General features: G+C 45.4%; 1 protein-coding gene across 2 annotated transcripts; it reads right to left on the bottom strand.

The window, feature by feature from the left end:
• Positions 1-25,608, bottom strand: LOC144135378 (uncharacterized). Of its 2 annotated transcripts, none has more exons than XM_077668050.1 (5): positions 25,479-25,608; positions 12,213-12,370; positions 9,618-9,721; positions 6,385-6,438; positions 1-162 (listed from the first exon to the last, which is right to left on the bottom strand). In XM_077668050.1, the coding sequence occupies exons 1-5, from the start codon at positions 25,575-25,577 to the stop codon at positions 38-40; spliced, it is 540 nt and encodes a 179-aa protein (XP_077524176.1). In that variant the 5' UTR covers positions 25,578-25,608; the 3' UTR covers positions 1-37. The 2 variants fall into 2 exon arrangements, with proteins under 2 accessions (XP_077524176.1, XP_077524177.1); XM_077668051.1 differs by having other exon boundaries at positions 12,243-12,370.
• Positions 25,609-25,731: the final 123 nt, after the last annotated feature.

Below are 25,731 nucleotides of genomic sequence, written 5' to 3'. Positions count from 1 at the left end.
AATTTTTCTTGCTAATTATTTACCGCCTTCTAACTGGCTAGAATGAAATTTTGAAAGGTAAATTCTTACGTAAACGGTTCTCGCAGAAGGTGATCGAAAACAAGGCGCACTGGCCGTCTTTACTTTCATGCCTTATTTCTTCTATGCTGTCATCCTTGGCATCTGCATGAATAAAAGTAAAATAAATTATTGGTCATAGATAGGAGGAAACTTCACACTACAAACCGCATCTTTAAATCTCCTTCTTACAAGACGTTAGTGAGATCTAAATTAGGGTATAAGAGAATAACTTCACTTTAATGCAATAACCTGAAATGGTTAAATATAGCGCCGCGTGCTTCACTCCCTCAATCTATAATTGCGCCGCGATCGCATTTTGATGGAGGCGATATTCTGCAGGTCATGTACTGTGCGATGTCAGTGCACGATAAAGAACCTCAGGTGGTCGATAACTCCGCGCTAGGCTACTGAGCCAGATTTTCCGGGTTGGATCGCGGCCGCGGCGGCCCCGTGTCGACGGAGGAAAATTGGTTTCTTGAGGAAAGAAAGTGGTCCAGTAATTATCTCACATATGTCAGTGGACACCCGAACCGCACCCTAAGGGAAGGGATAAGGGAGTGAGTGAAAAAAGAAAGGAAGAGAGCGGTGCCGTAGTGGAGGGCTCCGTAATAATTTCGACCAACGGAGTATCTTTAACGTGCACTGGCATCGCACAGCACAAGGTCGCCTTTTGCGTTTAGTCGTCATCGAAACGCGGCCGCGGCGGTTGGGTTCGAACACGTGTACTCCGGCTCAGTAGATGAGCGCCTTAACCACTGATTCATCGCGGCGAGTAAAACGCTGTGGAGTATCTGTTACGGGTCCAAGTTGGACTTATTTTTGAAAATGTGGCGGAGAGTTTGAAAGATGCTTCACTCCAGCCACCGGTTGGGTTGGCCCGGTATTGCACTACCTCTGGGATCGGCCTTGTCTTTAGCGCGTCTTTACTATCCTGTCTTTCTATCCTATCTTTCTACTCTCCTGCTATCTGCACGTGTTAGCGATTGTGGCTCGTCTTGAGCCAGTGGGCAGGCCTGTGCACTTTTCTTTCTTTCTTCCTGGCAGTAAAAGACAGACAGACAAAAACGCAAAAGGCACCGGTGTGCTGTGCGATGCCAGTGGACATTAAAGTTCCCCTGGTGGTCGAAATTACCCGGAGCCCTCCACTACGGCACTTCTTTCTTTCTTTTCTTTCTGCTATCATCCCTCCTGTATCCCTTCCGTACTGCGCGGTTCTGGTGTACGCCGAAATTCGAGACATACTGCGCCATTTCCTTTCCCCTACAACCATTATTATTATTTTGGAGCCCTAGACTACTGCGTCCCTCATAGCCTGAGTTGCTTTGGGACGCCTAAGTCCCACGGACTAAACATGTCTCCTGCCTTATGAGTATTTGTTAGTAAATAAATAAAGTTAATAGGTGCAGTTGTAAGCTGGTATTTTGAAACAACTTAAGCCCCGAGAAATTTAGCATGAAGTGTTGATTACTATAACCGATTCTACCGATGGCTGCAACTTTTAATTTGTAAAATGCTTCCTTTGGTCACGACTTTTTCCGAGAGGAGCAAATCAATTATATGTACCAATTAATGGGATGCAGGACTGGGACACGAGTCTTGGACGGCAAGAAAGACATCGAAGCTAGGAAAGAGTTGTGAGAGGAGGTTCGCCTTGACGGGTGACGATGGTATGGAGCACTGTTGCGAATCGGCGGGACATCAATAATGGCCGCAACAAGGCAGTCATCATTGGCAACGGGGAGATGCGGTGTCAGTGCAAACAAGGCGGCACTTTGAAAGGGCTTCTGAGCGTAGTCTATTTAGAACCGCTGGAGCGAAGAATCGGCGTGTCTGGAATCGATTCTTTTCAGGTGGAGCGCACGCAGCGAGCAGTCGTAGATATCCGAATGGCCGGACAAAACTGAGGCCGAGATTGAGGTGATATGAACGCTGTTGTTCCATACTGTTATCGGACCCGAGGTACCATGGTCGGCAATTGTGATGCGAGCAGGACATAGCAAGCCGATAGTAGGCGGGCCACCATCTGTAATAGGCAAAAGGAGTGAGGACTTTGCGAAATCGACACTGAAGGTCAGTGCTCATCACGGATACGTGCGCACAGGTGTCATCGAGTGCGCGCCCTGGAACTCCGTCGACTACGACGTCGAGTAAGGTCCGTCACAAAGTCTGCAGAGGATTTGCGGTCACGGCCATTGTTGCAACGTGTCCTTCCGAAGCTGCACTAGCTAGTTTTCCGAATTAGAGTGGACGGAGGGGGCAAAGGCGTAAGACGAGCCGACTGCAGTGACCGAAAGGGGTGGGCTGGCTGCGACGTGGAGTCGGAATATAATGAAAGGTTGTGTTGGGAGCTATCAAGGGGCTCTGGATGACATTAGGGCGAAACGTGCAACCGCGGGCCACTAGAGAAGAAGGAATGTCACCTTTGGTAGGCGAAGGCCTTTGACGGGGGCAATGTATAAAAATGGAACCAAAACGCGAGCACAGAATGCAGATGGGTTTGTCGTCAGCCGTGCGCCATTGGGCTAGATTGGGATAACGCGTAGTGAAGCATTAGCAGATGGCGTGGAAAAGGGTGGAAGCAGGATGGCGGACGGTTCGGCTGCCGAGGGAAGGAGCCACCGAAGGACGATACAAGTTGGCAGTTTTTGCCTTGCGACGGCCTGATAAGCCACGCTTCGGGCAGCGTGTTATAAGTGCCGTTAGGTGGGCACCTCACATGTGCCAGTGCCTCCAGTTCACGTGCGACGATTATTGTCTATGCGTCCATGCCAGTAGTAGTGTCGGAGGTTACGTCGGCAGGAGGTCGCTGTTCCATACAGGAAGATGTCGGTACTATGTCAGGCGTAACATCTACTGCGACATGCAGTGGCTTTGGACTTGCTAGAATAGACAGCACAGCTTATATGCTTCGCCGCTACTCTCTGCATTTATTGGCTTTCGAATGTTTTTATGAAAAATCTCCTTTTTAATTGTTTAATTAATTTGAGCACGTAGTCTGCCTTGTCGGTAGAGCCAAATTGGTCTGAATATAGGCCACTTAACTTTCCGTCGAACACTGGGCACATCCCAAGTTTTTTTTTTTGTGTGGGGCTGAGCCTCAGGTCATCACGATTGTGAAACAGCGTTCTTGTCTAGCGCCAGCAGCTTATGAGCTTCTCCACGATGGTTTAATACTGCACTCTTCCAGTGCCATTGAAAAAAAACCCATCATATTACAGGCATTAGGGTAGAGCCTGGCATGTTGTAGGTTTCGACTCGTTCGTAGAGCGTTAGCCTGTCTCCCAAAACGGGGCCGACAGTGCCGGAAAACGTGTCGGGGTCGCGAGAAGCCAAGACCATGAAAATTGATGTTTGCGATCTTGGAATCCCCAGGTTGAGCCATGGATGATTTAGCCTATAGCCAGCAGATCTACCAGAAACGTCCGTGTTCCAAAGTGAGGAATATTCAAACACGACCAGGGCACAGCACGTAGGCGGCTTTGAGAACGCAGAGCACCTATCAAGTTCTGGCACTTCGTTGTCGCAGTTGTCGTTCACGTCATTTGTTGCATTACTCACGCCACCAATCAGGTGCTACAGGAATGCTTAGAGTTTAACCAAGCCCCATATAAAGACTTCATAGATGTAGCGTAATCATTTCAGTCAGTCGAAACCTCCGCGGCCAGCAGGCATAGCGTAACCATGGGGTAGATGAGGCAAATCTCAGTTTCTGGAGAAATTCTGTGCCGGTTTCACAGCGACGACAGTCCTCCGCAAGGAAAATGATTGAAGGGATAAGGGAAATTGATGAGATAAGGAAAAGACATTAGTCCTGATGTGAATGCACTTTGACTGATGACAATGATGGAACTTTCGAAAAGTTGTGCCCTCCTTATGCAGCGTCGGTGACACTGTTCATAAAGCACTGTTTATAAAAAATAGCTTTCTGTTATACATAAATAGAGCTCACCGTTGGTATGGCACAGTAAGATATTATTTTATGCGCAATATAACATCCCAAAGGCTACACGTCGCAGTTGACAGGTGCCTTAGGGAATCGTTTCGTATTTTTTATACCACCTTAATCTGCAATGACCCTTCACAGCACACGGTCTCCTTTTTCGTTTCAAATCAAGCCTGCAGTGATGTTTACCATGTCGATCGCAGCGCCGTAACGCGCAGCCTAGTTTTTTTAGGTGCACGTATAGAGCTTTTCCACTCCACCTTCTTTGCTCTTATATGCATGTGCTTGCACGCGTTATGGAAGCCACACGTGGCATGCGTCGCTCAACTGGGCTGCGTGGAGAGATTCTAGGCATGGAAGGAATATTATCAACTCAAAGCACGCCTCGAATCATTCAGAACTCCGTCTGGCGTTTGTCGCGCGCCAAGCGGCTGCCGATAACAGTTTTCAGGCGTGCATTGGGACAACAGCAGTGCCACCTGGGCATTGCTGGTTGCTTGTAATATGCGGCCGCTGATGCTGCAATTTGGTCCGACAACAACATGTTCACGAGGCATATCGAATAAGCCACCATGACAGTTAATGAAAGGGGGAGGCATGCTATACGCCACTGTGTTTATAAACAAAGCGGGCGATCGAAGACCCTGAAACTGGCCGTGGCTCTAGAATAAGGTTAGCGCCCTTAAAACCCATGCAAACAATAGTTTTAAAAGCCGTTTTTTGTTTACATAGCAACAATGATCTCGATCCCTCGTAAATAATAGCCAATTACATCCTAGAGCAGATTGTGAAGGCACGAAACCTCAATTAAAAGACGATTTATTTTTAAAACACAGCGATGCGTGCTCGTGGGAGTCACCCCCCGCCTGCTTTGTGCAGGTGAGGAGCGCCATTTATACGAACACAGCTAAGCAAACCTTTCAGAAATATTTGTCTCGGTCAGCCTTCCCGTAACACAAGCCTTCTTGGCTTTCAGCAAACGTTTTCATCATGGTCCTTTCGCAGGGTACCCATGGAGGTGGCCAATCGCTAACAGTTGGCGAGTACGTTGGTGAAGAACGTGACAAAGTATGCAATGTTATTTCTGAGGCAATGTATTTTTAAAACACTACGAAAAATGTTTGTTGCGCAGCCGGCCATAACTACAAAGGGCACTCTATCCGCTGAATGTTTCCCCGAATCGCGTAAGCTTCTCCTGCAGTCCAATCTGCTGCCGCGCGCGTTATATTTGCTGATTAATACATTATTTTGAACCAGACAGCCTAGATAGCATTACACAATAAAACAAAGCAGTTTTCAAAACGCCATGGCAGGCGAACGAAAGACAGCTACTTATTGCAGCACGGGAGTGAAGACGATATCCTTCGCCCATCTGCCGCTTCCGCGAACACTGCGTTTTTTTTTTTTGCAAACACGGTGTTGGTCCTCTGCTACTGTGCGCGGTTAGTTTCTCTTTCTTTCTGACGGCTTTCTTCAATGTAAACCTCGCTATCGTTTGAACTGCAGTGTTTTGACGGAATGCAGCGTGCGAAGGAGCAATTTTGGACTACACGAGGTGCTTGTGCGTTTCAGATAAACACCTAGAGGATAGGGCACTTTTTGGGAATATGTACAAGTTCAAAACATGCATTTTTACGGCGTTTAAAATATATACATTGGAAACTGCATAACGTACTTTGCGACCCTCTTCTTAAAACTACTTGCCATTTGTTAAGCTTACAAATGACCAGCTGTTAGTCAACGACGTTCTGTGGACACCATGCGAGATGAGAAAAGTATCGCGGAATGTTTTCTGTGCATGCGTTTCAATGGCTCTTGCTTCCGTCTCGTACCCCCAACGGAGGGTGTCTCCAACGCCCACGTATAGCACTGTTTTAAATATACACTGCTTTGAGTTGACGTTTCTTACATTCACAGTCTGTTATATGGCGTGCTCTAAATAATGACGTCGTAGGTGAACTGTGGAATGAGAAAACCACGTTCAAAATTTTCGTTTGCGTGTATTTTTATGAGCGCTAACTCTATGTCCGCAGCCGGCACTCCCAGGGATAGCTGCGCCACCGCATCTTTCTTACGTGAGAGATCAATCTTTGTCTACATTCGCGGTAATTACGACACGCTGTTGCCATTGGGAATGAAAGCAGACATCCCTCAGTGGGCAACTTAAAGTTGCCCAATAGCGATGTATTAGCCCAGAGAACATTTTTGCCAGCTGCGCATTAAAATTTCCCGTTGTTACGTTTATTTAAAGAAGGAATGTTTAAAATTGTAGGCTCGTTGCTCTTGAATATTTTGTGAGTAAACTGTTTTAGACATGTTTCACACAATGCTTTCTTTTACAGTCACGAATGGTGCGATTCTAAAAAGCCATTGTTTCTTACCTGACAGGTCTGGTCCCGTCCACTTATCGTCGTAAATGTTGAAATCGGATGAATCTGAGAGAAAAGGAAGACTTTATTTTCATCACATCACACAGGCGCGACTGCAAGGAGGGTATAGACGGGGGCCACTATACACCGTGCACTCTAATGTCAGCAAGACATTTCATTTCCCAGCTGCTCCTGTCTTCGCAAGAGCTACGGTCGATCGGGTGCAATGAGTATTTTTTTCACATCTAGAAGTGCGTACCTACAGGGTTGAGTTCTTCAGAGGCCAGAGATATTCCTATTTATCACTAGTTGCGTTCGTCAAAGCTTTGTTCTTGCAAACCTTCTGATGTCACAACTATAATAGATCCGACCTTTTTCCCTGTTTGTGCTCCTGACAGCAAACTGTTTCATATGATTACAACGGTCTGCAACTGCACTCCGCTTAGATATACAAAGACACTCAGCGAATTGTTGCAAACCATTATTACAGGAACCATTATTGTAGGGATTATTGCAGGAACCTCAAACCATGACGTAAGCCGCGGCAGTAGGCAGTACTGGGTCTTGACGATTCGGGACAAGCCACGTTCATGGGCATAAGAACACCATCTTCAAGCCCCCGCAAAACCATCCTACATGCCAAGCTCAAGGTCTAGACCTTGCGACAAGCGGATGACTGCCGATGACCGCACACTGTGCTCTCTCTGTGGAGAGGCCGGTCAGATTCTCCGACAGTATACCTTTACTTGCCTCCGTGCCCACCGACCTTCTTGGCGTCTCTTTACACGCAGGGCGACCATGACGGGACCCAGCCGCAGTACAGACTTACGGTGATCTCGTGATCTCGCACCATGACCGATGTGCAATTCGAGAGCGAGAACCCCAGACCTGGAAGTGGCTATCAGTGCCGTAAAAGTACTCTTCTAATCGCCACTGGAGCAGACATTCTATATTTAGTGGATCCTTCACCAACCAGCTCAAGAAAGTGAGATTTGTATGGGATGGTCCACAAATCCGCACCCCAGGAGGCCACCCTCTTGCACCATAGGGAAGATGCACCACGGCAGTAGAGGCAAATGGTCACAGCTATCCTGCCCGCCTTCGTGGTTCTCTTGAAGTGTGTCCGGGACCCAATCTAGTCTATGGACTTCCTGACCTAGCATAAAGCAGTCATCAACCTTCGATACAAGCTCATCAAACTTTCGCCGGATGAAGCCATTGCCTCCATGACAACCCTGCAGCACAATTTGCCCCATGTGTCCTCGACGAAAAGCTCAGGTTTCACCGCGGTCAATCGTCATCGTCCTCGTTTCTGATAAGAATACCGAGAACGGCGAAAGCATCATCCAGGGAAACGCGCAGTTGCTCTCAGGCCGCAGACTGAGTATCGCTAGAAGCATTACCTATTTCTGCAACTGTCACGCTGAAGTGCTTGTGGCAAACGTCGGCTATGAATACCGACACCAAAACAGAAGCACGCCGATTGGTTTTCTCGATTAACTTACGTACATTTGAGACACATTCGTCCTGTTAAACGCATCAGAAGCATAGTCAAAAGAAGGCCACGTGCTGCCCAGGAAATTAACCCAGCGCGGCTCCAGAACAGACACGAACTTTTACGGAACCTCCTCCGAGATTACAGGAACTGCTTTTCTGCCTCGTGAAAGGCGCAACGCATATGTGTTGCCAAGCATCGCATTAAAACCGATGAAGACGCTCGTCTTCTACGCAAAATCCCCGGCTGTGTGTCTATGCGCAATGTCAAGCCATTGGGGACTATCACCTCCTATTGAAGAACCCCTGGGTACCACCGGCCGTCTTCGAGAAAAAGAAACATGTGTGTCTCTGGGCTCTGCGTTGATTTCTGCCGGCTGAACAGAAGGAAGAATAAAGACGTGTGCACATTATCTCGGGTCGACTGCACACTGACCGCGTTTATGACGCCAAATGCTTGTCGTGCATAGATCTCAAAACCGGGTGTCGGCAAAATCGAAGTCGCTTAACGGGATCAAGAAGACAGCCTTCATTACGCAAGTCCTCTTTGAATCTAATGTAATGCAATTTCGACATTGCACCGCACCAGCGATGTTCCAGCGTGTAATCGATACAGTAGCGATAATCCCGGAATTGCAGATTTGTCTTGTACACTTTGACGCCGTCGTTCTTTTCGCTTTCAGTTCTGAGGCACACCTGATAAGGCTTCAGGAAATGCTGGACGCGGTTGAGTCGTCAGGCTATCCTTGAAGGCAGATAAGTGCCGCTTCGAATAATAACTGCTTTTTGTAGGGAACATCGTAAGCAGCGATGGCCCGCGCAAGACAATTCGCCCACTAGGTGAACTGGACTATTCAGTCGTTCCTGGAGGTGGGACGGCATCCCAGCGGCGACGTGCACAACTACAAGTGCGGATATCTTGCGTATAAAGCTACTTTATGCCCAGTAATGTACGTACAGTATCGTCGAAAAAAGAACAGCACTATGACGTGACACCGAGTGGCAGGTAGCAACGCTTGGCACTGCGGTTACGAACATGCCGATAACAAATGTGCCAGACGTGTTCGGGAAGCACGGCGCTGCGCCAGCCACAAGGTGCGATTTTCGTCACTTCCGTGACGTCATTATGCCAATATTTTTTCGTCGCGACTGTACGCTTTGTGTTTGGTTTCACGCAGTCTGTTTTGCCCATTTTTTTTTTCATTTTCAAGCATCACACGGATGCCTCTTTAAGAGACGGGTAAAGGCGATAGTGTTTTGAGTGCTCTCTGTTAAAGTTCAAAGCCACCGCACACGGTTATATCACTTCGGTTGTGGCGCGAGATAGAACCAGACTTACCGCCAATAACCCCGGCGACGCGAAACTGCTTTTATGTTATTCTAGATTGTAGTAGGCGGTTTCCACGCCTTGTCGCAAAAGTTCTTCACCACTTTTAAATTCAGTGTGGTGGACAGGAGCGCTGAATCTGTTCTTGGTAAACCGCCGAACAAGTTTTTGTTGCTATCGTAACTGCCAATTTGTTGAATTCTTTCTGTGCTCATGTCAACCGAATAAATAGCTGATTTCATTACTCAGTTTCGCCGCGTGTCCTCCATCCTCGTCACAGCCACACCACAGAATTTTACCTGTGTCACAATATTACATCCATAGCGCAATGTTGACCTCTAGCACGGTACTTACAACTGAACAACAGGCTCATAGATTTTGTACGCTGCTAAGAATGGAACAGAAAACAAAGCTATTGACTTGCCGTTTTGTAGCTGCAGGACTTTCATAGTTATAGATGGCATACCAGGGCTACCAGGTCCGAACAATCCTATGAAGCGCTCCTTTACAGTCACTGGAGTTTTGTTTCTGTGTCCAATAGAAGAAATAAGTAGAAATAGTTTAATGCCAGTGTTAATAAATCAGTTGCGGTTAAAATTAAAAAAAAGACTGGTCGGACTTAAAGGACCTCTTGTCCGAAAATAGTTGCAGTGTTGAAACCAGTCGCCAAATTGCTACCGTCCTGAAATTTAATTAAAGCCGGCAGTGTACTATCTAACATGACAAGAGGCGAAAACTCGACTGCTGTTTTCGTACAAAGCCAATATCACCTCTACCATAGGAAGTGCGCTGGGCAGACGATTCAGCGTGGATCTTCCGGCGAAAGCTCAAAAAACACCGTTGTTGGTTGTTGGATCCCTAAGATCTAATCTAATTTACCCAATACATATAATAAAGGGAACCATACAAAGTGATATACAGAATAGGGTCCCATAGTCGACTTTGCGGGGCCCTGATCGAGTAAATTGCATAAGAATACAAAAAAGCAGCACGTTCATTAACTCTATAAGAAATATTAGGACATGTAATTTCTGAAGAAAAAAACGAGGGAACGCAAAAAAAGACTTCAAACGACCCTTGCATTTAAAACCTCTAATATTTAACAATCCTTTGAATTTATAAAAGGCGGAACTTGATTTAACGATAGTAACAAAATATTCAAGATACTATTGTCGGCAAATAAAAACCTCATTTGGCCATAATTCTTATGAACATTTGGTGGTAGAAAATTGATATTTATTTCAAAATTAGTAGTATCACGATTTTGAGTCGGTTGTGATCGATTACGTTGTAAGGCACTTGATGGTAGCGTAGTACAAAATGCAGAGCGCCAAGATGATGGCGAAATTGATGATGATTCGAAACTAGGTTATTTCGACGAAGAAGAAGACTGACGTTAGTGTGCAAAGACGTGTTTGTAATGATACAGGTGGCTTGATTTTCTACATACTGGACAGAAGATATCTGACACTGGTTAGTATTACCCCATGCAAGAGAGCCATACGCGACATGAGACTAGACCTGTAGGCGCAATAGAGAGAGTAATCATAATAAACGATGGAGAATAATTGACCATGCCTTGAAACGTGATCTCAGGTCAATTGCTGAATCTTTTGTCCAGATGCGCCACATTCGAAATAAACTTCAGATGCGCGTTCAGTTCAACACATAGAGGAGATACGCGGTCGCAGGGGAGAATAACGTGTGAATGGATCGATAAAAGAGGAATTAAAGGGGAGATTTTTTTTCCTGAGCCTAGAAACCACGAACAAAGTGTTATAGGGACACAAATAAACTTTTCCTAGCAAGGCGTTTAGTTGGCAGGTTCGGTCAGCAATGGATTTATCGCACAATGAAATATTGGTATCGTCACCATATCAAATGGAATGGGAAGTTTTTAATGTCTAAGCATTACTTTTCTGATGCGTGGTGTGTACAGAAATTGTCCGCACTGTATGTCCACAAAGTAACTCATGCAAGCTCGGGTATGTTCGGAGGAGCGCCACGCAAACCAATGGGAGGAATCTGGGTAGTAACTCGGGTAAGCTCGAGTAAATTCGAAGGAGCGCCACCGGTTGGGAAAAAGCAACATGGTTCACACAATCCTTTCCCGTGGATGGGACGGGAACAGCCACCAGCCAGTGCAGTGGCATATCTCTTGACCGCCGCGCCACTGCGCTGATAGTATCGCGAGAACTCGCCGCCAACTATGAAAGTTAAGTGGATAACGACCATTTCTGCAGAGAACAGGGGGCGAGTGCTGATATAAAAACATAGTGAAGAGCACTAGAAGAACAGGCGACTACGCAGAAGGGTATGGGCACTCCTAGTACCGCTTCAGTCATGAACGGGCGCCGCCATGCCGAGCGATTCTCCAGAGACGGAAGAGTCATCATCGAGTGCTTCATTGAAAACTGGGCAAGAGAAGCGTCAAGCTCGAAGTCAGTTTTGAACGTAGTGCACCATGCTTTCGCATTGATAGCACGTAAGAAGAAAAATGCCCGGGTACTTCTTAAAAACCTCAATTGCTCGCGTTCTTTTGCAATGTCAATTGAGCTACTCCAGCCAGAAACAATGCATAGCTAGCTGACATATTAGGCGCAAGTGTCTTCATTCCGAGCGTTCGCAATACATGGCTTGAGTCCAACTTCTCAGCGAATGCTATGTTGTATATATGCTTTTTCACTGGCCATAGCGTTAAGCCTGTATTGTCCCGAAGCACTATACACCAGTTAACTCCCCACTACTCCTCCTATCTAATAGGGTGGCAAACTAACTAAAAACAAACCTCGATTTATTTCGCTTTTGTGTTTCACATACGATGTGTTGAAGTAACCTTAAAACGAACGGTAAGAAGCGTTGAATAACAAAGTGTTTTTAAGTCGCTTCTAAGAAAATATCAGAGTAAATATGATCGCTGAAAACGTGCAACCCGATCTTGAATAACAGAGCCATCACTCGCGAGTTGATGGAAATGTTGCAGTAGTAACATCGGACTAATGAAGAAGGAACAACTCACGAACAATTCCGTGGAAAAGTGAGACTATACCTTCCTTCGATATGCAATCTGGTAAATACAGTCCAGTTCTCGGACGTATATTGGTAGATGTTTACTGTACACGGAGCAGTTACTACGCTGCTATAATAAATCCACACTGGGTCACAGGTGTCAACAAACTGTAAGAAAAAGCAAGAGAAGATTTCAAGATGCAATTATTTCTACGCTGAAAGGGGCATGTTTTCTTCTCATAAGAAGTCGCCTCACTGCACCAGATAGCACTGCTCAAGCGCCAGACTAATGAGCGTTGTTTACATGCCCTCAACATAATCTCGCCTGGATAACCAAAACAACATTGCTTCAATTAGGAAGGGAATACACCGCAAACTAGGCGAGTGACACGCAAAGGCCGCTGCAATACATTGAAATGTAATATTTATTGTGAGCAGTGTTAACAGGTGCACGGCGTGCTTCCCGGAAGCTGAAATAGCCCAAAGGGCCTAAAAATCTCAGAGGACTTGCCTGTCAGTCAAGCCGTTTGATAATTTCAATACCCCTGTATTGCGAACTTTGCAGGAGCAGTGGCGTGACGGTGTGTGCATGAGCGGATGTGCGTATTCGAGCGTTTATTTGCTTGCGTACGCGCGCACGAGACAAACAGAGAGAAAGAGGGACCCATAACTATGATTAAAGCATCAAATTTCTCGAAGAAAGTAACAAAACACAGTGGCTCGGTTGCAACAGTGTAACGCGGCATTCAGCCACAGCTGGAGGAGGAGAAGGAGGAAAGGCAGGGAGGTTAACCGGAAGAACAGCCGGTTTGCTACCCTGCACGGGGGGAAAGGGGTGAGGGGAGAAAAAGATGAAGGAGAAAAACAGCGGCAGGAAATTGAAGTCACTATGCAAAGTCACAGCTTAAAAGAACGTCTTCTTAGGCGAGTTGGTCACAATTCGTCTTAGGTGTGTGTTCGCACCTAGTACCTAGGACAAAGGCACAACGTTCAGTAAAGTCACAGCCTATCATGACCACAGCTGGTATTTGGATGAGACAGGCAGCTAAACTCGACATGTTTGACAGTCAGACTTGTTTGACATCACAGTTATACAACATAGGAATCGCGGGGAATATTTCGATAACCGAGGCCGGAAAAGGGTCATGCTTTCCTTTATACAGGCTCTACTTTTTTAGCACAGAAATGTGTCATAAGAGATAAGTTGCGTAAGGGGACACTGAATGTTGGAGACAGATATAAGAAGGAAAAGAGACCACTTTTGCTCAAATAGCCCCAAAGGCGCCGGTGTAGAGATGGTCCATGGAGTATAGAGAATTCGAAGTAAAAGTGCAGTAATGCAGTCGCACATCAGCATTTTCTCACAGACGCCATTTCTGGGCACGTCTAAAAGCGTCGTACATCTCACAGTTTCGGGGAAGCCCCAGAGTGTGGGAACTTGTCAATCACTGACCGATGAGGTACACAAGAAATCAATAGTGTCCATGCTCAAATACGGCGACTGCGTTTCGCCTCCATCGAAACTAGGCCGCCGCAGTCGGGTTCGAACTCGGGAACTCCGGATTAGTAGCTGAGCGCCCTAACCCCAAATTTCGGTTTCGTTTCTAGGCTAGGCTTAGAGGACAATGCGATAGCGGTGGGCTCCGGGCCTATAGCGTACGGATGGAAGTTGCTGGAGATGACGTCGAAAGGACAGCCCGAGAGACTCACAGTTAAACACGTGGGATGTTCGACTGCTCAGATGAAGTAGTGGTCTAATCGAGTGGCTAGCGAAGCTGATCTGCTCGCGCGGGCTTCATTTCGAAACCCACTTGCCGTCATAGAGTGATTGGCCACAAAGTGTTTAGAAATAGTAGGCCATAAATCCTTGTGACAAGTTGCCCACAAACCGGTTGACAGGCTGCCACCTGCCCATCGTGGCAGGTGGACCACCTACCGCTGGCTCCGGACAAATAAATATCGGCGATATCTGAGAATGAGAGGGTTTTATTTCCGGCGCATTAAAAGCGACCTGCAGGCGGTAGACAACAAAAAGAGGCAAAACTTTTCCTTCCTTCCGCAAGTCCGGGTAGTTGATCGAGGTGAGTATATTGAGCAATGAGCCTGAGGGAAACTGACGTGACAGCGGCTGTGCGCAAAGCGGGGGGGGGGGGGGGGGAGGGGGGGGGCTACGATTAGCCTTTTATTTGTCTTTTTAATATTCGTTGTATATACACAGAACGGTGCACGCAAGTTGTTCATTTCAGAAGGAGTGGTCCTGCATTGCAATAGTTGCTTTAAACTCAAATCCTGCCAATATTTTTAAAGGCTGTTCTGCATTGAACAATGCTCGAAAATCAGAAGCATTTTTTTCACAATGTCAAAGCGTTTCATACGTTGGAAAAAAAAAGCTCAGGGCACGGTAGTTGCACTCTTATCCTTTTTGCTCCTACCAACAATGTCTATCTTTTTCTTTGTTCAAATATCGGCGAGGAAAATTACCAACTAGCCCCGCAACATACAATATATGAGTTCATTTCTTGCAGAAAGGGCTCCTCATCTGTGTTTTCTGTTGATCCTTGCCGCATTGTTCCTCTCATCATCAGCGCACTTTTTTGTGTGTCCTCTCTGTGTACTCGTCTGCAAGTGCTGCGATTACATGATGTTCGACACGGTTCAAATCTGTTTTTTTTTTCACTTCCCGGCTGCCCCGCGAAAGACGTCATGAATTGTCGCTGCCATTTAGCCAGCGAGCTGAAACGAATGATGGCCACATTCGAAATGGGCGCAGCATATGTATATATCACCGCAGCTGGCATTTAACTTCGAACTGTGGATTTGGGCTCATAAGCACGATGTTGCCGACTGTAATCTCCGCCACGGCAACATCACTTTAATGATGGATATTTTATAGAAAATACGATCGACTGATGGTTTAGGCGAGTGTAACGCTTGGCGTTCAAAATTATTCAGGAAGCCTCTACTACGGCAGCTATTTTTTTTCCTTTCTCTATTAACCTCTCTCCGTTAAAGGTTCAGGCATCAACCGTTACCCAGCCTTTACTTCCATCCTAACCACATCATTTCTTAAAGAAATGCTGTTCACCTGTAGTTTTATAAGGTGCGGCTAGGCCTAAATTCACGAGTTTGTTTTCGGGAGGATTCATTCGGCAGCACGTTGCTATAACCCCTTATATATATGGTCTGTAGATAGTCTATGGACTTCTCATAGACTCTATTTTCTTCCTATAGATATTATTTTTGTCTATTTATAGTCTATAGACTGTCCTTAGACAAAAGAGCCGCCGCGGTGGCTGAGTGGTTACGGCGCTCGGCTGCCGGCCCGAAAGACGCGGGTTCGATTCCGGCCGCGGCGGTCGAATTTCGATGGAGGCGAAATTCTAGAGGCCCGTGTACTGTGCGATGTCAGTGCACGTTAAAGAACCCCAGGTGGTCGAAATTTCCGGAGCCCTTCACTACGGCGTCTCTCATAGCCTGAGTCGCTTTGGGACGTTAAACCCCCATAAACCAAACCAACCAAACCTTAGACAAAAGTCTGTAAAAGTCCATGATCATAAATCTATGCATTGTCTATAAACTGTGTACAGCACTCCTGCAAATAGACTGTACTCTACGATTTGTCTACACAGAGTCTATATAGTTTATAGATAGAGATCTATGGACAGTCTGTAGGCTGTCTAAAAAAATTTTGTAAGGGACGTGCCGCAAGCCAACCACACAGGACGACTCCACAGATCACAGCATTCACTGCCGAGGTACTGACAAGAGACATATTGTACTTATGTTACGCACGTTAACAGGTAAGACAATTTGTTAATCTTCTTGTCTGATTAATCATCTAGCCTCGTTAGCCTTCTTTCCTTTCCGTTCCTTTATGCTTCTCTGCCTCTGCCTTCCGTTTTTTTTTAGCTGTTTGGCGTTTCTTTGTTTTTGTTGCGATAAACATAAAGATGGTGGTCACGTGATTGCATAGCGGAGCCATGCGTGAGCCCTCATGGGACGTGCGTGCAAAAGCTTTGCTGTAAACGCCATTGCTTAAGAATTGCTTTCATGCATACAACTGCTTCTGAGGAGTTCGATGCACCCGCTCGGCGAAAGAAAACATTATTCAAGCACAGTGGTTGTTTCAATAATTTGATGTTTATAATTTTCAATGGCATAGCTGGAAGCTGTCAGGCTGTGTTAGTTAAAGCGAAAAATCGCTCTCCGCAGGCCGCAAAGCCTGTTTCGGCGACATTAGCATCGTACATATGGGAAAAACGAATTTTCTAAAAATGGAACATGCAAAAAACAAGCTTTGTAAAAAGTCTTTTTTAATCAGGCAACTTTTTATTCGCGAAAATTTTTGAAAGGTTATGATAATTGTCAATAGGAATTTGCCTGTTTTAACCACTGCTCCACAGTGCTCCGTTGAAAAGGTCGGTTGTAGGCATTTATGAAATTATAATATTCGCTGCCGACTTTACCCTGCCGCCGCCGCAAATGTGAGTCCCGTCTTTTGGAGGAGCGATTTAAGGGGCTTCTTTAAAATACGATTTGATGAACTTTCAGACCTTATAAGTTGCTCTTACCGGAAAGCATCGCTTAGCCTTATCTCTTGATGAATTTTTAAATCCAGTCTATGGAAGTTTTTTGACGGCACAATCCTCCGACAGAGCTCATAGGAACCAGAGGAATGCACGACAGAATCTATAGCATTACTCGCAGTGGAAATCGCAAAGGCTAGCGGAGGGGAAGATTTATCAGCAAACTTCGCATAGGATGTGCATATACAAGGGGTATGCATACATATGAAATATGAACAAAAATAAAAATATTGTCCTTTTTGAGTTTATACGACCGACTTTTCACGTTTTCTATCTTTACACTATCGGGAGGAAGGAGCAAGGAAGGGAAATGAATCTGTCCGCACTATTTTCAAGCAGTTTCAACCTGTACAGCGCAATATAGCAATATAATTTTTATGATTCTTTTACAGTATAATGAAGCACAAAAAGTCAATGATTAAAAAACCGCTTTTCTTAAAAAAATACATGTGACTGTTGAGAGAAAGGAACATTCTATTAAACCTTAAATTCTAAACTATGTGAATTGTGGGACATCATTAACGCCGCGGTATGCTAACTAATGCGCGCATATTCAAAAGACACTACCATAATTTTGCTCGATTCTTAAAATTAGAGAAATTGGTAGGTCACAAATAGCAACCATTACGACTCATTTTATATTTTTCAGAAAATCGAAGTCTTGTGAAGAACGAAATTGAAAAGCTGGAACTGAATTGATGGATCAGGAAAAGTAAACAATTGTTTACCCTGGAAATTTTTTTTCCCATTATATGTCGCAGAGAATCAAGGACGAGGAATTATTTTACGTTGGCTGGAAGTTGCAGGTTCGCATTGCCCTTTCCTTCACGCACCTTGCTCAGGAGGAGGAGGAGGAGGAAGAGGAAAGGCAGGGGGGTGAACCGGAAGAATAACCGGTTTGCTACTCTGTACGAGGGGAAAGGGGTGAGGAATAAAAAGATGAAGCAGAAAAGAGAGTAGCAGGAAAATGAAGTCAGCATGCAAAGTCAGAAAGCGTTGCTATAGTATGCAAGGTCAACATGTCGATGATAGTGATCAGTTAACAAAATTGCCAAAAGAGTGTAGCACACCACGGTTATAAAATATAAATAGGAGAGACAGAAAGCGCAGACGGTGGTCACTGCCGCAAATGCACTGGCCGATAACGTCGGGAGGTCTGTGCTGACGTAGTTTTTAGACAATGATAGACAACCTTTACGCTATGCTGTGTGGTGCGGCTAACTCAGATGTAGCAGCACAGCCTCCGCGCGCTGGTGACATTATATCTTTCATTAATTATCTCCCTAGAGATCACCTTTGAATTAAAGCCGAGCTATATCCTCTGTTTTTGAACCAATGGAGAGTTCGCATTTACGTCAGGGTTAAAAGTTTTTTTAAAGAAAAGCAGTGGAGTGGTCTGTAACTGGACATCTGGCAGCGCTGAAACGAACAAAAAAGGGGTGGAACAGAATATATTTCAATATTTGCAGCGTTTCCAGTATTTATTCATGATTTTTCCTATTTGCACAGGAAGAGCCAAGGCTGTCATTAATTTCGGTGATGCAACATGCAAACTCCACACCTTCTCATCGTGTTGCAGCCGAAAAACACATAGTCTCCCTCAAAAAGTTAAATTAATTTATTCCTTTCTCGAGAAGGCCTTTAGAAAAAAACGTGGTGTCGCTGTCAAGACTCACAAAAAACTCGGTGCTTTCTTTGACAGTTCTATGGCAATATGAATATCTATAGCAATTGGATTGATCAGTTGGTGAGTGAGTGAGTGGGTAAGCGCGTGTATGTATGTATGTATGTATGTATGTATGTGTGTGTATGTATGTATGTATGTATGTATGTATGTATGTATGTATGTATGTATGTATGTATGTATGTATGTATGTATGTATGTATGTATGTATGTATGTATGTATGTATGTATGTATGTATGTATGTATGTATGTATGTATGTATGTATGTATGTATGTATGTATGTATGTATGTATGTATGTATGTATGTATGTATGTATGTATGTATGTATGTATGTATGTATGTATGTATGTATGTATGTATGCACGTACGTATGTATGCATGTATGTATGTACGTACGTATGTATGCATGTATGTATGCACGTACGTATGTATGCATGTATGTATGTACGTACGTATGTATGCATGTATGTAAGAGCGTCCTCATTTAACAGGTTGGTGGCGAGCTTCACTATGTTCGTTTGCTTTATAGTAATAAAACCGATCTCCTCAACTCGAAGAGGCAGGTCACCCTGTTTTCGGTTCCTGCTATGATTGACTTCATTTGCTGTGATTATCTCTTCATTCGTCTTGGGTGGTCTTTATTGCGAAGCAAGGACCCTCCGCGAGGCTCACCATGGCGCGGCCTTAGCGTCTTTGTACCGTCAGCCTGTGTATCTTGCCTCGGCGGCAATGAAGCCGCTGGACCTCTTACCAGTGAGTTCTAGCATGACCTCACTGATAGGACCTCTGTTGGTTTACCGCCGGCGGACAGTTCAGGCTTCGCCGATGGCCTTCTCCCACCCGGACTACAATCGGAGCCCGACCAGGACCCTCCTGCTTGCCTGGGCTGCGAGCCGCGGGCTCCCTAGGATGACAAACCGGAGCCCTGTGTACTTACCGGTATCAGACGTCAGTCTCCTCCGTACCTGCCTGCAATTTCCCCTGATCGCCTTCCACTCGGCAGTTCTGCGAAGGCCATGGCCCTCCATGAAGGAGGCCATGGCGGCCGCGGCCACGGCGTGGGGGCTGCCTACTCAAGATATTTAGGATACCCCCAGCCGCCTCCCGCTGACTCCGTCTACTGGCCCTGTTGACTCTCTTGACACCGTGTCCTCTGCGATCCCCAGCCCTAATCATATGAAGTTTTTGGCGCCCACCCAACCCTCGGACTCTGCAGGCCATGCTGGGGACACCGTTCTCAAGGCTAATATCGATCCTGAAGAAGAGGGCATCGGATTGGTAACTCTGCGCTGCACTCGTGCAGGGTTACAATCATTTCCAAGGACCACTTAAACCTTGACCGCATTAAGAATGCGATCAACCGCGTAGAGGTCAATCAGGCCTCGATAACTGTTCACGTCCCTCAGCAAAGAAACTCTCACGTGAAGCTTGCCGGCGTGGTCGCGGGCCTTCACACAGGAGAACTGATTGCTCCCCTAAACTGTCGTACCCCAATGCTGCAGCTAGACTCTGCCACCTGTAAGGCGCACATTTCTTATGAATAGAGAGGCGGAACGTATGCACACGTCATTGAAGTATTCCCTGATGCGTTTCGCCGCCTGATGACAGCCATATGTTCCATTGCGGTCTGGCCCTCAATCGCATTTCTTGAGGACTTGCACGTTCCCCTTTATACATTAGCTCTGAGTACGGACACGGGCTGAGCCAGTGCCCACACCGGACGAACCCCCAAAAGTAGTCTGCACGCCCTGTGCTGGACCCCGTCAAGCCACGGCCTGTAGCGTGCGCGTGTGGGACTCCACCGTTTTTAGTGCCCCATGCGGTCACGTCGGGCAATTTTTGGAATCATCCTGCGGAACATGGCCTGTTTGGAAGGGAAAATTAACCTGTATTCGAGGGTGAACTAATTACGGCGGAACACCTTATTAACAGAAGGCATTCAAAATGCACGCCCCCAGCTACTACAATGCCTGCGGGGCAGTAGAATTGTAGAGGCTTCCGACAGAGGCAGCCTGCAGGAATTCTTAAACACTCGCGTACGAAAACCGAACTGATCGCCCTCCAAGAAACATACTGCACACCAACGATCACGGGGTACTAAAAGTTCACGCAACAAACATTGGATGACTATGAAACGCCACGCATTGCCACTCTAGTCACCAAGGGTATGACCGCGATCGATCACTCAATGACACAACACATGCACATCTCGCTTGTCTTGCTCGTGATCCAGCCTGAAGAACGAGGCCAAGGAATGATCTTCGTGTTAACTGTCTATATTCCTCCCGCAAAGGGCAAGATGGACGTCTTTGTGGAGTTATTTCACGATGCCCTCAAGCTTGCCAAGCCACGTCAGAACACGTTTTTAATTATATGTGACTTCAGCGTGTCTCATCCTTCGTGGGGCTACATGACCAAAAATCCTAAGGGCTAAGGACTTTTATTTACAGTTGGAGTTATTCATATAATTGTCCTTGACATAACCTCTGCTAGGAATCCTGGTTAGCTTACTTCTTAGAGTGACCATTATGGACAGGCGGTGATCCCAGGATTGAGCAAGGGACCCAGACGATTCTTTTGCTGGCAACAACAGAGCTTCCGTGAACGCTTTATTTATTTTCTTTGTAGCCGTAGGGCGGCGTTTGGTGGATTGTAGTTAGCAATAACTACCTTACTGTAGTTTTTAGCATCCAGCGATCAACTGCAATGCGTTTCTTGGGGTTTTACGTGCGAAGGCTCTGGAAAATCCGACACCACTTCTCGAGTTCCCTCCTGTATTCGTTTTCAGTTAATTTCACTACTTTTTGTATCTCTTGAAACAAGCCCAAGATGAACTCACACTGCAGAGCTAGCTAAAAGCCAGCCACCCCTAATGACGACGTTCAGCTTTTACTCCTTTTATTTTGCTCTTCGGGGACCCCTTCTCATTCGCCGTTTGAGTACGCATGCTGTGGGGCAAGAATGTAAAGCTAACTTAAAGCAGTCATCTGGCGCTGATTGTTAAGTCAGATTGTTCATATTGCACTTTAAACGCAAAAGTAAGCAAAAAGAGCAGGGCAGTGAGCCAAAAATAGTTTCACGCCATGCGTTGCTATCGTTATGCCCGAACAAGAAGCAATACATGACGTAGGTAGAGGCCTGTGGGTTGCTGATACTTGGTGTGTGTTGCATGATGCGCCATGCGGAGCTGTTGTATGTTTATACATTGCCATACAAAAGCGCCTGTATATCTGGAGTGAGGCTGTGCAAGCTTTAAATTGCAGAGCCAGCTAGACAATGGTTCGACTCTCGTTTAAATTATGACGCAAATCAGGCACTGCTTGTCAGGATTGCCAAAACACTATGTGTGTCTGCCCTTAAGCACAACTTTGATTTACAGTGCAGGAGGTTCCGTTTGCGCGAGCCGCTCGCTTCCAGTCCTGTCTGGTTCGCTCCGGAGTGCCTTATGGCACAGTGAAGTTTATTTGCACTGCAAGACAGAGATGTAAGCCAAATCTATTTAGCTATATGGCCTTCTACTCTAGATTGTGGAAGAGTAGAAAGGGTGGCGTATAATGGGAGATGACGATGACCTAAGAAATCGTGTTATAAGCAATGTACATGTGGACGCCATACCATCGAAATCCTACCCTTAAATTGCACCCACGAATAACAAGCACGACTGCTCAAGAATGCGTTAACGCAGCTGCTTGCAAGAGTCAAAAAGCTGTGCGGAGGGAGGCATATGTGAAGAAGCATAGCATGGCCCACACGTGAACAATAAATAGATGCGTACAGCTTGCCGCGGTGTGGTAAGAAAGCCTGAAGTTCCTTATATCTTTGTTTGAGCCATTCGTGTCTGCCTTTCCGCACCGAAGTGTTTGCGCTTTTGCCTTTTACCGTGCTCATTTCGTGACTGCTAGTTATTTGCCTCTCTTGACATATCTTTTACCTTTCCTGAGGCAAAGGCGAAAAGGAGAAGTTTAGTAATTGTCATTCTGTTCTTTCCTATTCAGAATAAACGAGACCATCGGCAATATTTCCAAGAAAGGGTTGCGCTGCTCAAAATGTCAATTTACAAGCCGACAAAAGCTATAGTTCAGTGAAACTGACGTTTGATAATTGAAAAAAGGCATCATATTTCGAAAGAACATAAGGTAATGGATTCGCATTTGATTGTTTGCAGGTGCGCAAAACTTTGGTACCTTTGCGATTTGAGCTCGATATACGCTCGGGTTAATCTTAGGTGGGTGAGAGAGATTCGAAAACCTTTCAAGCAGGTTTGTGCTAAACTGAGCTTGAGGCACTGCTAGTTGCTTTTTTTCAATCCTGGACATCGGGTCACCCGCACTGCCCATGGCACAGTGATTGCTATCGCTATTTACTTGCATATGCTTTAGATTCAGCATTCTTAAGAGGTAGGTTTTGTTGGGTGTGGCGTAGAAGGATATATTCCTCATTCATTTTGTTAGGAAAAGAAGAAGATGGCAAGTCGAAAGTGCTAAATGCTGACGTTTGTTCAATAATAGTTTGTGTTTGCAAATCACAACACCGTGACATTTTGTGTTGTCTTTGTGCAGCTCCCTCTGATGTCACACCGCAACAGCAACAAGACATTTGGTTTGAACATCAGCCTCGCGGTAGTTACGGGTTTTGATCCCCGGTGTCATATACGGCACCCACCAGTGATGCAGTATACACGAGATTTTCGTTCGCATGGTGCGCGGCTGTATTGGGGTGAAATGGTTGGCGAATAGGGTCTTCACCCAAACTGAAGTAGTGGGAGACACATCCTGCCATGGCGCTCCTTGGAAAAGTTGCCTTTGCGCTATTGAACAAACTGCATCATCACATTTGGCACAGCTTGAAATACGACTAGCTTTCAGCTTTGCAGCTTTGCCTTGTATAAAACTTCAGTTTAATATCGCAAAGTGTGCGCTTGCCATACCGTTGTAAAAGGCTGATATGTCGCTCAGTAGTATGCTCTATGAGCGCGGAGACCGCTTGTTCGGTCTTTTAGATGTCACCATATCTCTTAGCGCTTTCTGCAAGCAACGTCGTTCTATTCCCCGACACAATAAACAGTGCCTTAAAATGCAATAAAGGTGATACGTCGCGTAAAACTATTGTACGATAATAATGCGTACGCTGGGTACCAGTGAAGCATGAGTCCACTCGCATCCAATTGTCGCATTCGCTGTGCATTTCAACTACTCTCCCTTCTTAACATTCTTTTAAAACTCTATTGTCTTGTCCGTCCAAACTAGGATACAGAACAATGATAGTTTATCTATGAGTGTCGCGGCAAGAATACGGTGTGCTCATTTGAAAACATGAGTGTCGGTTATTGTCGTCCAGGTGAAGTTAGAACCGCGGTCTTATCCAGTGACTTCTGCAGTGCAGGCTTGAGTGCTGCCGCAAAATGTGGATTCAAAACTGGACGTATATTGTACTTGAAACTCCCGAAAACACCACCGCAGGGATTGCAGGCCTTCTTTCACGAAGTGCCAAAATTTGGCGTTTATGTAGCTGGCATGTACTCAACAGAAAACAGCACTATGCCTCTTACGGAGCTCTAAAGCATCAAAACTGGAATGGCGCTCACTATTACTTTCATAACACCTCTCAAAATTATGACGCTTTAAAGTAACAAGAATGGCGCAACTTTGTTGTTGATAAAAAATCACCAGGTCTTCGCTCCATTCATGCCTACTGCTGCCGATATGCAGTTGATGCAAAAATGTTCCATAACTTACCTCTTTGATAAAAAGTGATCGTGAGGGCGAATTGAATACACTCGAAGCTTGCGTGCTGCTCAGGCAAAAGGCACACTCGCACCTAGTGTATTCACAGTACATCAGTGCTATTAACGAATCATCGATGTTCTTGAAAGATGTGTAATACATCTCCGCGCGTTACACAGCAAGACACTTTTCTGAAGCACAAGATACTTGTGGCGAATCAAGATTACAAGTGTTTGTAAAAAAATAACGCAAACTATGGGCGCCATGAAAATGCGGAAAATCTTGAGTAGAACATTTCTCCAGAGATGCGCTTTCAGAAAAGCAAAAATAACGCTTGCGATATCTCCTTCTAAGAATGGCAAAAAATCAGGGTCATGTCAGTTTATGCACAAGCGAAAAAAATGTAACCGCTTTGACGAATGCGCATCTAAGCCTTAAATTTTTGCCTAAGTTTTCTTGCAACATAAACTTGTGGAATGCAGTTTCTTAACAGATGTTTTCCCAGTATGCTCTCTGCATTCCCCTTCAGTATTCACAATTTTTCTCCGTAGTGTGTACTGTCGTATGCCTTTTAAGGGCGAGGATCGTGGCAGCCCATGGTACAACGCAGCGTATGTCTTACTGCGCTCTACCGCATACATAATGTGAATGGCCTGAACGAAGGTCCCGCCGTCATCCAAGCTGTATTAGCCTCTAGTCTCTCTTCGCTGCAAATACCTTAAAACAAGTTATGTGTTTTCATTTCATTTGTCTCATAGAAATGTCGTCTGTTAAATCTATAGCACTATAAGGAAGAAAATTTAGCTGACATCCGCCTGATAAGTGTGGAATATAATGAAGAATGTTTTTTCACTGCAGTGCTATGAAGGTGTTGCATTCGGTGATATTCATGTCCTTAATGTGTATTTACAAAGCTAACCGTGCGAAGGAGGCATGCTTATACATTCCTCTCGGGTAGCACTTAAATGTAGGCGCAGTGGAAACACTTTAGAAGGGACATAATAGCTTTTCTATATCATGCAACTGATGTGGTGATTATGTCTCGGTAGGTACGAAGTATTTATTGTTTTTTAAGAAGATACAACATAACCATTATTTTCATTCCATTAGTTCTGTTCTCATAGTCCGCGGCTATTTTTGGCGTATCGTACCAAAAGCGTGAATGCACGAGCACGTAGGTCTGTGGGGCTAGTGGGATAATTAGAGAAATTTGTAAATTCTTATTACATAGTACTGCTTTGTGTACGTAGTACAGCCTAGAAACAAATAAGAAATTTTACCTTAACTATGCTCAGCTTCTTCTGCATTTCCGCGATTGACCATGGGGCTCCAATCAGCATGGCGATGACGGTCAAGCAAACGTCTCTCCTGTTCGCCATAGAGTCTCTCCATAAACGCGCTGTCACTGTGCCTGTACAGAGGAACGCTACATTTATACAGATCGCTCCGTACAAAAAGAGCTTCCAGAAGGAAATATGCTTATGTACTTTCGACATTTGGAAAGAGAAAAGTATCATAGCTTTTTTTTATTTT

Source organism: Amblyomma americanum, chromosome 5 (assembly GCF_052857255.1).
Source record: "Amblyomma americanum isolate KBUSLIRL-KWMA chromosome 5, ASM5285725v1, whole genome shotgun sequence".
In the NCBI taxonomy this organism is placed as follows: Eukaryota; Metazoa; Arthropoda; class Arachnida; order Ixodida; family Ixodidae; genus Amblyomma; species Amblyomma americanum.
This window is presented reverse-complemented; position numbering and strand designations above follow the sequence as displayed.

Bases quoted from the DNA above. Each gene is read 5' to 3' on its own strand.
- LOC144135378 (XM_077668050.1), bottom strand. From the start codon at position 25,577: ATGGCGAACAGGAGAGACGTTTGCTTGACCGTCATCGCCATGCTGATT. The intron at 9,722-12,212 runs GTGAGTTGTTCC...TATTGGACACAG, and splicing joins ACTTTTCCACGGAATTGTTC to AAACAAAACTCCAGTGACTG. The intron at 6,439-9,617 runs GCAAGTCAATAG...CTTTTCTCTCAG, and splicing joins AGTCCTGCAGCTACAAAACG to ATTCATCCGATTTCAACATT.